The sequence below is a fragment of the Strigops habroptila genome, chromosome 6 (genome assembly GCF_004027225.2).
Source record: "Strigops habroptila isolate Jane chromosome 6, bStrHab1.2.pri, whole genome shotgun sequence".
NCBI lineage: Eukaryota > Metazoa > Chordata > Aves > Psittaciformes > Psittacidae > Strigops > Strigops habroptila.
Genome location: NC_044282.2, coordinates 75207360 through 75220491, shown reverse-complemented (window position 1 = coordinate 75220491; position 13132 = coordinate 75207360). Strand labels below are relative to the sequence as shown.

Here is a 13132-nt window from a genome sequence, read left to right as displayed (position 1 = left end):
TTGCATGACATACACTGCGCAAGGCATGATACACACTGCACAAGGCACATTGCACATCACACACTGCATGTGCACGATGCATGTTGCACGTTGCACAAAACATGTTGCACGTCACACAATACACATTGCATGTGCACGATGCACACTGTACACCACACATGTTGGACCACGCACGTCGCACGTTACACAATACATGATGCATGCTGCACACTGCACATTGCATGTTGCAGTAACACTGCGTAATACATGTTGCATGATGCACAAGCATGACACACGTTGCACACTGCCCATGGCATGTGCACAGTGCACGTTGCGCGTTGCTCATTGCACAATACATGACACATCGCACGTTGCATGAATCACACCCCCCGGCCCCCAGCCCGCACGCAGCCCCACGGCAGCGGGGAGCAGGCAGACTCACCGGGCAGGGCTCTCCTCCAGCTCTCCGGCACCTTGGGAGCAGCAGCAGTGGCATTGCCCACGTTGGGTGCACTCTGTGAGGTGCTGTGAAGGGCTGGACACGCTCTGGAGCTTCTGTAACTCTCTGGGAGCTTCTAGAAACTCTTCTAGAAGCAGCCCAGACCCGCACATCTGCACATACAGCTGGAGTCCATCTGCTTCAGCACCCTCACGGTGTGCAGGAGGGTGAAACCTCTGCAGCTGCGCTGCCCCCGAGGCAGCCGTAACCCTTCGCATCGCTCAAGTCACCTCTAAAGGCAGATTCAGTCCTGACCTTCCTGAAAATGGAGGAAACAAGCCACCGCCGGGCTGGGAGTGCTTCAAACAGGACATCAGAGCAGGGCCCAGCTCCAGCACTGCCTCACGCAGACACCTGAGAGCCACAGACTTTGTGAGGGTGCTGAGGTGCTGGCGCAGACTTTTCCCAGAGAAGCTGTGGCTGCCCCATCCCTGGCAGTGTTCAAGGCCAGGTTGGACACAGGGGCTTGGAGCACCCTGCTCTAGTGGAAGGTGTCCCTGCCCGTGGCAGGGGGCTGGAACTGGATGAGCTTTAAGGTCTCTTTAACCCAAACCGCTTTGGGGTTCCATGACTGGTAATGGTCAGATCTTTGGATCAATCCTTGCACAGTGAAAGCACTTACACGTTTACTTATTCTGCCTTTATCTACATTACTTTCCAAGTTCCCACAAGATTACTCCATCTGTAACTCAGGAGGCAGAGCTGAAGTTTAGGCTCTGGGGAGAAGGGTCGTTGTATCTGGTGGATATGCTGCATGAAGTGAAAGGATACAGAAAAGGTCAGGAGAAGGGTGGAAAACGTGCCTGCTTTCTATGCCATTTGCCTTTGTGTCCTACCCCCAATGCTGTGGGCACAGGATGGGTCCCTCCTTGCGTGGCAAAGCAGCTCAGCTCAGGAACTGCACACGGGAGGAGAACTGAACTTGCAGGTGGGGAGGCAAAGGCCAAAATCCGTTTTTACCCCAAAATCCATCCTTTCTGCCCCCAAATCCATCCTTTCTGACCCCACAGAGCTGCCCCAGGCTCCCTCCTCAGCTGAAGGTGACGCAGCCAGACGAGGGACACTCACGGCCTGAGGAGGGGCGCCTCTGAGTGCCCCCGGTGCTCACAAACCACTGCCTGCCGCAGGGCTGCGGCAACAGCGGCGTGTGTGTGCGTGTCCCCCGGCCCCATGATCCCGGGGCACGGCGGCGGCGGCGGCGGCGGCGGGAGGCTCCGCGGGGCCAGAGCCGCGGGCGCAGCGCACCCGGGGCCGATGAGGACTACAGCTCCCGGCGTGCCCCGCGCCGCGCGATGGCGCCATCGCCCCGCGACCGCCGCTGTCTCCATGGAGACGCGAGGCCTGCCCCGCCGCCTCACACCCGCACCCCCGGGGGGCACCCGCGGAGCGGGAGGGAGCGCGGGGATGGCGGCTCCATAGCGCGGTGCGGAGCGGGAGGGAGCGCGGGGATGGCGCTGCGGTACCCGAGGTGTGACGGATCCGCCGCCCGCCCCGGGCACAGCCCGGCTGGAGCTGCGCGCACCGCGGAGCCCCGCGGGCAGCCGGTGCCGGGGGGATGGCGCCGGCACCACCCGGGTCTCGCTGCAGGAGCAACCCCCCGCGCCGGCCCGCAGCGCCCATCCGCAGGACTGGCCGCGCCCGGGTGAGGAAGCGCCGGTTGTGCTGCGGCTGGGCTCGCCGAAGGGTGTCCGTATGGAACCGCGGGGTGGGAATGGGGTGTCCCGGGTCCCGGAGCCGTGGATGTGCCATGAGCAAAGCCAGAGCACACAGGGCTGCAGAGCTGGGGGTGCACACTGCGGGGAAAGCCCACTCAAAGGGCTGGAGGAAACAACCCAGTAGCATTTCCAGTGCCAGGAGCTGCCATCCAAATGCAAAGTCATCCCAAATAATCCCAGGGTTTGTTTCCCTTTTCCAGGCAGGACAAAATGGAGCCGTTTTACTTCTCTGACCTCGGGCTCCTAACAGAAAACAAAGCTATGGAAAGGATCCTCTGCCCCATGGCTGCGCAGCTCTGCCACCTCATCCTCGCCCTGGAATGGGAAGATGGGATTTGTCCCGATATAGAGGAGAACGCAGAAACATTGGCCCAAGCCACAGAAGAACTCGCTGCTGTTGCAAGAAGGTGGGTTTGGGGGGTGCCTCCCGGGTAGATTTGGGGCTGGGAAGGAGGAGGAAGGGATGGCAAAGAAACGGGCAGGGAGCCTGCCTGCATCCCACTGGAGAGGTGGGAGTGTGAGGAGGGAGGGATGGGGAATGTGATGGGGGGAATATAATCAGGAATGGGAAAGGGGAGATGGGACGGAGCAGGGATGTGTGCCTGGGAGGGACGTGGCGAGGTGCGCACGGGATGGCAAAGAGCTGAGCCCAGTGGATTCTGCTCCAGGTTGGCTGAGGAGTCCAGCGACGAGGTGCTGGAGGAGGAGATGTGTCCTGCGGCCCAGTCCCTGGTGCTGGCGGGGAGCAAGGTGCTGGTGGCAGCCCGCAGGCTCCGGGGGCAGCCCGACAGCCCCGGCCCCAGGGAGGAGCTGGCAGCGGCCGCGCAGCGGGTCCTAATGGAGACAGCGAAGGTAACAGAGAGGGGATGGGGCTGGAGCGAGCAGGGGGGTCAGGACAGGACATGGAGGGGAACACAGCACAGGAGGGACGTGGAGCTGCTGGAGCGAGGCCAGAGGAGGCCCCGGAGCTGCTGCGAGGGCTGGAGCAGCTCTGCTCTGGAGCCAGGCTGAGAGAGCTGGGCTGGGGCAGCCTGGAGAAGAGAAGGCTCCTGAAGGGGACACCTTAGAGCAGCTCCAGTGCCTAAAGGGGCTCCAGGAAACCTGGAGAGGGGCTTTGGACAAGGGCCTGTAGGGACAGGCCAAGGGGAATGGCTTTAACCTGCCAGAGGGGAGATTGAGATGAGCTCTGAGGCAGAAGCTCTTCCCTGGGAGGGTGCTGAGGCGCTGGCACAGACTTTTCCCAGAGAAGCTGTGGCTGCCCCATCCCTGGCAGTGTTCAAGGCCAGGTTGGACACAGGGGCTTGGAGCAACCTGCTCTAGTGGAAGGTGTCCCTGCCCGTGGCAGGGGGTTGGAGCTGGATGAGCTTTAAGCTCCCTTCAACCCAAACCAGGCTGGGATTCTACGACAAGAGCTGCCCTCCACCAGGACAGCGCTGGGGCTTGGGGAAGCTCTAGCTGGTCAATGGTGGTTTCCTCTCTGGGGGAGATCCACTGAGCAAAACAGGTCCCTTCCCTTCCCTTCCGGGGCTGTGGTGCCTCCTTGGCCACACAAGGGACTCTTGAGCCTTGTCCTCTCTGACCAGTTTTTCTGCTGTTCATTTCCTGGTTAGATCCTTCAGATGGAAGATGCTGCCGGGGTGAGGAGGATCCTGCAGGCTGCCAGCTGGCTTCTGGAGTGCCTGAGTGTGCTGCAGGCCGCAGCGGACACGCCAGCAGTGCTGGCTGCTTTCCAGGCCTTCTCCGAGGCCCTGCTCCTGCTGAGCAGCCTGACAGCAAAGCGCCTCGAGGAACTGGGGGACTGTCCTCGACAGAAGAGCTTGGCTCAAACCTTGCAGCTCCTCCAGCAGCGTGTCCCTCTGCTGCACGCAGCCAAGGACAAGCATCTTAAACACTCCCGGGATCAGCAAGTCAGCTGCTCCAAGGATGATGCTTTCCAGCTGGTGGAGAGGACCATCAAGGAGCTCATGTCCCTGCTCACTGATGACACAGGGAGCAAGGAGCCATGGGACAGAAGCGGGACCTTCTCCGAGCACGTGAGCAGGCTGCTGGCTCTCCTGTCCCCCCCAGACCCCCTGCTCCTCTCTGACAGCACCTTCAGTGCTCACGTGGGAGCGGTGGTTTTCCACTGCATGCTCCTGGCAGAGGCATCCAGGCCACATCAAAGGCTGGACCTGGTCAGACGTTGCTGGGTTCTGCTACGGCTGCGGAAGAGCATCTGCAGCCTCGCAGGGCAGCAGGAGAGGGGCCCAGGGCTGGAGGGGGAATGTCATTCCATGAGGCAGGAGGTGCAGGACCTCGACCAGGTGGTGCTCGCAGCGACACTGTGCCAGGTCCTCGACACCTTCCCTGGGGGTAAGGAGCCCCTGAGGCTGTTGGTTGAAGGTGCCCTCAGCCTTGCTGCTCCGGGGTGTTTTCCTGCAGGACAAGGAGGGTTTTTAAAGCAGCTGCAGCCCCTCATTGCTGCCTTCTTCACACATGCCCAAGGGATGCTCCGAGCGGCAGACTTTGTCCTGGCTCGGTGCCCCAAGCCCCACACTGCTGGAGACATCAGGGAGCTGGTGCAGCACCTGAGGAGGCTCCTCGCCAGCGTCCCTCCTCTGCTCGCTGCAGTGAGCAGGGATGGAGCCCAGGCGAGTGCTGCTGAGCAGCTGCAGTCCCTGTGCCACGCGTGGGCTGGCGCAGCACAGAGCCTGCTGTGGTGCTTTGAGGACACAGTCAGCACTCGTGAATTCCTTAAGCTGTCCATCCGGGAGATGGCCAAGGAGCGGGAATGGTGTGAAAGGGCCCTGGGGAGCCAGGACCCCGAGAGGTTCTCTTGGCACACAACCCACCTCAGCAGCTGGGCTCGGTGGGTGGTGGAAGCCACCACCAGGTACGTGGACAGAGCCACAGACCCCATCTTCAGGAATGGTTTGCTGGTTTGGGTCGAGCAACTGGCCAGCTCCATCCTCGAGCTGAAAGCAGCTGCAGCCCTTTGTGCAGAGAGACCCTCCTGCCCCCAAACCAGGGATGTCTTTTCCAAGGCAGCGAGCTGCCTGATGGACGCTGCTCAGCGTGTCCAGGACGGGCTGGATGGCTCCAACCACCCAGACATCCTCAGCCCGCTGCGGGAACAAGTGCGAGGCGCTCCTTTTGCGAAGGGGGTTGAGCTCAGCCCATCGTGTGCTGGGCTAAAAACCATAATGGATGAGGCTGTGTTGCAAGAAGACACCTTAAGCCATCCATCTTCACAAGCAGGTAGCTCGCACCCAAGGAAAGGAGGCGCACACCCTGTGATCACAGCTCTGCTGGCAGCAAGAGGAGCCCATGACACGCCATTGCTCAGTGCTGCTTGCTCTGCCTTGCTCGAGCTCTCCAGAGGCTGCGTGGATGCAGCAAAGGAAGCGCTGTCCCTTGCTGAGTGTCCGCACAGGGAGACACTGGGGCAGTACCAGGAGATTGAGCTTCTGACACCACGTGTGATCAGCCTGGCCAGGGACACGGCCCCAGAGCAGCGTCCTTGCCCAAGTGAGCTTTTCCACGTGGCCCTCACGCTCTCAGAAAGGATCTGCCACACCAAGGAGTGCCTGGCAGCCGTGGCAGGCTCCTGGTACAGTCTGTCTCAGCAAGTGTTTGTCTTTATCTTGTCTGCTGACTTCCTGAGGGGCAAACAGGCTTTGGAGGAGACCATGATGGGATTAGCAGGAGCAGTTCAGTTCGCAGCAGACATTGTGAGTATCACCTGCAGGGAGGGAAGCCCCCTCTCCCCTGATGGCTGGGGGAGCTTTCTGCAGGTCCAAGCCAAGTTTTCACGCGCTCGGATGATCACCAGAGCACTGCTTGGGAAGGCAGCATCCTTCGAGGGCTCCAGCGTGGTGGGCAGGGCCAGCCTGGAGCTGCTCTGTGTGCAGTGGGCTGTCAGCGCACACGTCCTGCTGGGCGCTGTGGATCGGTTCCTAGGCAGGGATGTGCTGCTCCTGAGGGAGCTGAGGAGTGCTGTGAGGAACAAGCTCTGCCCTCAGAGCCTCCTGGCTGCGCTGTCCGAGCGCTCCCTGAGGCTGCAGGAGGCTGCCCGGCTCTCCTCCTCGTCCTGCCCTGAGGGCCATGGGCACACTGAGATCCTAGTGCTCAGGGAGGAGATGCAGGTGCTGATGGAAGCGCTGCTGGAGGCCTCCAGCACCCTCCTGCTCTCCCCGCTGCCTGCTGCCAGCCTGTGCGTTCGCTTTGAGCTCCTGCAGAGGGACCTGGCCCTCCGGGCCAAGGCGCTGCTGCTCCACCTGGAGAGGGTCAATGCCGAACACTTGCGGGTCATCAGAGACGTGGTTGGACCTGCCCTGACCCCCCTCTCCCAAGAGGAGAGGGAAAGGAGCAAAGAGGCCTTTGAAGAGAAGGCAAAGAGGCTGATGGCAAATGTCCAGTGGGTCAAAACCACCCTCCACCATGTTCTGGAGGCCAACACTCAACCGGAGCTGGAGGCAAACCTGCTCTCCATCGCAGACCACCTCCTGCTCCTCACGTCCAACGCAGTGGGCAGCGCCAGGCAGCTCCTCCAGAGCCACCAGGGTGAAGAGCATCTCCACCTAGAGAGCACTGTCTGGTACTGGTCTGCAGAGGCACACTACCTCGTCACACAGCTTCAGGCTGTCCAGGGCATCGGTGGGGATGTTGTGGAGCTCATCAAACACTGCCTGCAGAACACAGGGGACCAGAGCTTCCCAGGACACCACCACAGCACAGCCAAGCTCTTCCCAGCCCTGGAGCTGGATGCTCTGAGCCACGCCAGGTCAGCAGAGACCTGCGCCAGCAGGAGCGGACGAGCAAGAGGAGCTGCCAGGGAGGCACCTGCAAGGGTACAGTAGCTTTTTCCCCACCAGCTCTCACTGCGGGGTGATGTCGGGGCTGGCAGCCGGTCCTGACACTCACACCAGGGAGTGCTGAGGTACGTGATGCTGGCAGGGACCCATGGTCTGACCCTGTGGTCACCTGCAAAGTCAGATCAGGTTCCTGGCTGCCCGAGTCCTGGAGATCTGATCTGATCGGAGGGCACTCCTGCATGAATAACCCATCTCCAAAAGGCTGTTCTGAGGAGCAGGGGCTGCACTACACTGCCTGTCCCTGCCTGCTCCCCTCCCTGCCAGCACCCTGTGGGGCACCAGCAATGCCAGTCCCACAGCAGCCAGTGCCGGCTGGCAGGAGCTGGCACAGGCCTCAGTGCCCAACCCACATCACTCAGCAGAGTGGTTCAGAACACTGCTTGGAGACAGCTCCTCCAAGGAGGAGATGCTGGCACAGGGAGATGATAGCTCCAGGAGACCATGGCATGGGGCACATGGATTTGATAGCCCCACTGTGGGTTAAGGGCGGGTTGGGAAGGCAGAGCAGACCAGCGAGGTGGTGGCAGCTCTCCCATCTCCATCCCTCACCAAAACCTGCTTCAGAAGCACACAGGCAGAGATTTCTCAGCATCTGCACACCCCAGACTTGGAATCCATTCAGGTATTGTCTCGACAGCACCGCAAAGGCCCTCCCAGCACCTCCCCTGCCAGCAGCCCTGTGAAGCACGAGAGAGAAAGCAGTGACACGGGGCAGGGTGGCCCCAGCAAGATGTCCCAGGTCACCAAGGACATGGCAACAAGGATGCGCCACATGACTCAGTTCCTGAAGAAGAAGGGCCCCATCACAGTAAGGAGCATTTCCCCCCTTCACCCCAGCACATTTTCCCCCCCAGGAGCATGATCAGAGCCAGTGATGGGGCTGCCCAGTGCCTGCTGAACCCCCATTTCCCCACCTTACCCTACTCCTGTGAGGGTGGCACCAGCTCTATTTATGCAAAGCACAAGAAATTACTTCCTCTGATCAGATGTGAGCTTGGCATCCAGCCCTTTCCCTGTCTGAGAACACACCTGGGCTCCCTGGAGCGGCTCTGCTCTGGAGCCAGGCTGAGAGAGCTGGGCTGGGGCAGCCTGGAGAAGAGAAGGCTCCTGAAGGGGAGACCTTGGAGCAGCTCCAGTGCCTGAAGGGGCTCCAGGAAACCTGGACAGGGGCTTTGGACAAGGGCCTGTAGGGACAGGGCAAGGGGAATGGCTTTAACCTGCCAGAGGGGAGACTGAGATGAGCTCTGAGGCAGAAGCTCTTCCCTGTGAGGGTGCTGAGGCGCTGGCACAGACTTTTCCCAGAGAAGCTGTGGCTGCCCCATCCCTGGCAGTGTTCAAGGCCAGGTTGGACACAGGGGCTTGGAGCAACCTGCTCTAGTGGAAGGTGTCCCTGCCCGTGGCAGGGGCTTGGAGCTGGATGAGCTTTAAGGTCCCTTCAACCCAAACCAGGCTGGGGTTCTGTAACCCCTCCCTGTCAGGAAATGGGGTTTTTTTGATCCTTCCCCCCAAACACACTTACTTCTCTCCTGTTTCAGAGCAAGGACCAGCTCGTTGCCTGTGCGAGGCAGATGGCTTTGGATGGGCAGGAGTTTGTCACCTTTGGCCGTGCCGTGGCCAAGCTCTGCCTGGACAGGAGGTGCTCCATGGAGCTGCTCTGTGCCACCGAGCAGGCCCACACCATCAGCAGCCAGCTCGGCATCGTGGCCAGGTGAGACACCTCTCCAGGGCTGGTGGGACCCTTCCCAAAGAGATGTGCTTGGGGGTCTCCAGAAGTCCTTGAGGGATCTGGGTGTAGCCGTTAGGGATCCTCTTCCTGTTGCTGCAGACAGCCCCTTCCTCCCCTGTTTTCCCTGGAAACCTGCTCTGATAGTGCAGGGAACGACCTTCTGGGTTTGGAGTAGGAGTAACTGACCACATGGGGGGAACACACCAATGTTCCTCCGTGCTTTAAAATGTCTCTGAAGGGTAAAAGCAGTCACTGCAGAGAGCAAATCCTCCTCCGAGCTGCTCGTGAGCAACACACAGAACCTTGTTCAAGCGGTTTTGCACATCCTGAAGGCAGCTGAGGCAGCGTGTATCAAAGTAAGTCCATGCTGATGGCATCCGATGGGCTTTGCAAGGTGAGTCCGTGCTGTGGGGAGCTCTTACAGCCAGGCCTGGTAATGGGAGGTGGGAGCTGCCTGCTGTGGGACCTCTGTTGGCTCCCGTGATCTTATTTCGTGCCTCTGCCTTGTTTCCAAAGCCCACCACGCATCCTCCCAAGCATCAATAGGCTCTGTCACTGCTACCAACTCTGAAGTCCTTTTAGCTGCTCTGTCTCCCATCTCATTTTGGGACAGGAGAGCAGCAGCATCTCACTGGAGATCTGCATTTGGAAATGGTCCATGTTGGTCTCAGCCTTTATGTTGTCTCAAGATGAGCTTTGATCGACACCCCCAAGAGCTTCCCTTGGGTGGCTGATTGATCCAACTGTACAGCTTGTGAGAGCAGCTTTACCTGAAAGCACTCAGGAACAAGCACAAGCACAACCAGAGCCTCCTCTGAGGTGCTTTTCCACCCTGTGCCCAGTCTCCTGTGTAATCCTACAACTTGTGCTGAGCTTTCTGACTCTTTCTGGAAGAGACACTTTTTGTTAGGACCCTCTTTGATGGACACTCAGCCACAAGGGTGAAAAAGCTCCTCCTGTGGTTTATTACTGCTAAAAACATGATATACGTCCATTTCTCACTGATGCCAGCCTGAAGGAACGAGCCATGCTTTTATCTTTGCCTAGATTACAAACTCCTTTACAACCTGGCTTCTTCCCTTTGGAAATTGCCCTAAACTACCCCTCCTGCCCTCCTTTCCTCATTCTGTAAGCAGGTTTTGAAGCACTTTGAAAGCATTAACAGGTAGAGATGCCACACTGGTCTCACACACATTGATACACTCAGACGTTTATATCGTTTAAGGCATTTTAAACAAGTTCATGCACACTATATTAAAGCACACAAATATTCTGTCTCGCAGGGTCTGTGCCAGCCCACGCCTGACTCTGAGGAAGCAGCAGCAGCTGCTTTTTGCATGCAGTGGAGAAGAAACCTGTTGTTGCACAGAGCCAAAGAGTCCTTCACCTCAGACAGGGATGAACTGGGGCTGCGCAGGACTGGGGCCAGCGCTGAACCCTCCCTGGTGGCGATGGTGCAAGAACAAGCACCACACACCAAGGACACCCCCAAGCACCCAAAGCCTGGTTTAGGATGTACAGTTATGGGTGGCCACCTGTAGAAAGAGGAAGGGATTTGTGCTTCCTTTGGGTGAGTGAACAGAGAAGAATGATGCCACGATACAGGGCAGGCAGCATGTGATGAGGTACCTTCACTATCTGCCAGTTCTGTGTTCTCCAGCACCCAAGATGTGAACAGAAGGATGTAGGAACACACTCATGGCACCACCAGCAGATCTGCCTGGGGGGAATATGTAGGGACAGGCCAAGGGGAATGGCTTTAACCTGCCAGAGGGGAGATTGAGATGAGCTCTGAGGCAGAAGCTCTTCCCTGTGAGGGTGCTGAGGCGCTGGCACAGACTTTTCCCAGAGAAGCTGTGGCTGCCCCATCCCTGGCAGTGTTCAAGGCCAGGTTGGACACAGGGGCTTGGAGCAACCTGCTCTAGTGGAAGGTGTCCCTGCCCGTAGCAGGGGGTTGGAGCTGGATCAGCTTTAAGGTCCCTCCAACCCAAACCAGGCTGGGATTCTATAAGGGATCAGGGGGTTCTGTGAACAACCCAATTGCTCATCTCCCACACGAGAAAGCCACTGAGCTGAAAGGTCCTTCTCAGGCCCTGATCTTCAGCACTTTATCAAACCTTTTTGCAACCATCTCAGGGTAACAATCCTAAACACTGCACAGGAAGGGCGGGCAGAGAGAGAGCGCCCTGCAGAGGAGCCAGTGCACTGGGCTCATACACCAGACATGAAGTCAAGAGGGTAAATTGCACCATAGAAGCTAGAGGAAAGATGCACTGAACGAGAAGGAAGCCTAAGGGAGTTAATGAGGGATCACTGAGGTCTGAAACACAAAACAGGAGTGTAATTGTTCTGTCTTTGCAAGAATAAATGGATTTAATTTGCACTATGAAGCATTTGTGTTGAGTCTTTTCATCACAGTAGAGAAATATAAACCAGGATTTTTATCCTGGGGCAGCAACCACCAGGCAGTGACTGAGCAATGCTCCGTCTTCCTGCAGCGCAGGATCAGACACGACCAGACACCAACATTTGACTCCTTCCCACCTCCAGGGCTGGCAGGAGAGGGGAGCATTTTCCTGCAGAGAACTGAGACTTTCCTCCCCACATCCCTCTCAGCCCTGAGTAAGATACTCCATGTGGTATCACCCACCTCGCAGCTGCGGGTTTCTGGAGTACCCAGGTCCAACGACACCGGCTGCTCCTGCTCTCCACATCCATGCTTCCACAGCTCAGCGCTGTGAGCTGCAAGCATCCAAGGGGAATGCTGCTCCGTGCACGCCGCACTGGGGGAAGAGACAACACACAATGAATCCACGCAGCACATCAGACGTGACTTGCTTGGTGGCTGCAGCCCAACAGGACTGTCCCCACCGACAGCCCCAGCACCTTCCCTGGGTCAGACAGCTTCACACTTGCAGTGTAGGGACGGATCTCCTCCGTGTTTTGGGAGAGCAGCAGCAATGGGCACATCAGACTTCGGGGAGGAATCTGCAAGGAATAAACCAACAAGCAGAGGTGGATGGAGGAGCCCAGCAGCGTCCTGCAGCCCCTGGTGCTGCAGCTGGGGAGGCTGATGGAGGCCGGATCTGGAAGATGGAACATGGTTACACATGGAGACAACAGGCTGCAAGGACCAGCTGCCCCCTTTCAACTTATCTGTACCCTTTCTGTTCCAAGATAAAGAACGGTATTGGATTAGAGATGGAGACGGCAGAGGATCCCTGAGGTAGCAGCCAGCACCCTGTGTTCCCCTGCCAGAACACACCCTGCAACTCCAAAATGGGTCCATAACCAGACTTAAGATCCTGCAGTCACCTCAAGACATGCTATTTTGCTCTTGGTACCAAACCTTTGCCTTTGACTATGTATTTTTCCAGTACTTCCAAAAAAAACCCCACAGAGAATCCAATTCAGAGAAGGCATCAACACAAGAAGTTGTAACTTCACATCAGTGCTGTGCATCCTACACGTACTTTGTGAAACCACACATCTGCCTTCAACACCATCACTTTTTCCCTTTATTCCTCTATCAATCCATGTGCTACTTCCAAACTATTCCTACTTTTCCTTCTGTTCAATTCTGCTGGCTGGTGTTTCTGATGAAACTCCTGAACAGCCAAACTTGTCACCAGATGAAGCAGTAAGCAGCAGTTACACAGGACTAACCGATCGCTCCAAACCAGCACCCAGGGTTCATGTCTGTCGTCTCAGTTGCAATTATTCTGAGGGAGCACAATTCAAAACATCATCAAATTAATACAATTTATCATTGGGACATGAGGGAGACAAATTGAAACCATTATTGCCCTCAGCAATGTCTCCTCTGCCGTGTTTTGCACATCCAAGCGAGACATTTGTATTCCTGCCTCTCTGGCAGGCCCAAGAACCCAAACCCTTGGAGTCTGTGATGAAGATTGTGCTGTCCCAGCTGCAAGCGTGACCTTGGCCAACAAACACAGAGGAAAAGGTCCACTGAGGAAGAGACTTGATGCACAGAAACATTCCGAGTGCTCGGGAAGCAGGCGGCGACTGAGGGCACATCCTTATTGCCACGGCAGCCAGCGAGGGGGGACAAGGCTCCCTCCACAGCAAAAGCAGCCCCAAAAGGGCAGAACGAGAGGGGTTCTGAGGTCAGTTGTGCTCTCAGCATGCAGGAGCCTCAGAGCTGCAAGGACACGCACCAACTCCTCACAAGGATGTTGTACTGAAGGAGGAGACCAGCGATGACTTGTCTCCAAGCCACGGGCTGATCCCAGAGCAGCGAGGTGACACCATGTGGGTTGGTACAAGGTGAGTTTAAACCCCACTGCCTGCGACTGCAGGGCTGGGATGGTCACCTGCACCCCTGAGACACCCCACA

General features: G+C 57.8%; 1 protein-coding gene across 1 annotated transcript; it reads left to right on the top strand.

Moving 5' to 3' along the window:
- Window positions 1-1770: 1770 nt before the first annotated feature.
- On the top strand, window positions 1771-11200 carry LOC115610126. The gene is made up of 8 exons (XM_030491192.1): window positions 1771-2120; window positions 2394-2600; window positions 2862-3045; window positions 3804-7022; window positions 7684-7854; window positions 8582-8754; window positions 9011-9128; window positions 10056-11200. The coding sequence occupies exons 1-8, from the start codon at window positions 1771-1773 to the stop codon at window positions 10311-10313; spliced, it is 4680 nt and encodes a 1559-aa protein (XP_030347052.1). The 3' UTR covers window positions 10314-11200.
- Window positions 11201-13132: the final 1932 nt, after the last annotated feature.

What these genes read in the sequence shown, in the direction of transcription:
- LOC115610126 (XM_030491192.1), top strand. Translation starts at nt 1,771, where the DNA reads ATGGCGCCATCGCCCCGCGACCGCCGCTGTCTCCATGGAGACGCGAGG. An exon ending in TCCTAATGGAGACAGCGAAG is followed by an intron (nt 3,046 to 3,803) that starts GTAACAGAGAGG and finishes TTTCCTGGTTAG; the next exon opens with ATCCTTCAGATGGAAGATGC. An exon ending in CCAGGGAGGCACCTGCAAGG is followed by an intron (nt 7,023 to 7,683) that starts GTACAGTAGCTT and finishes TTGTCTCGACAG; the next exon opens with CACCGCAAAGGCCCTCCCAG.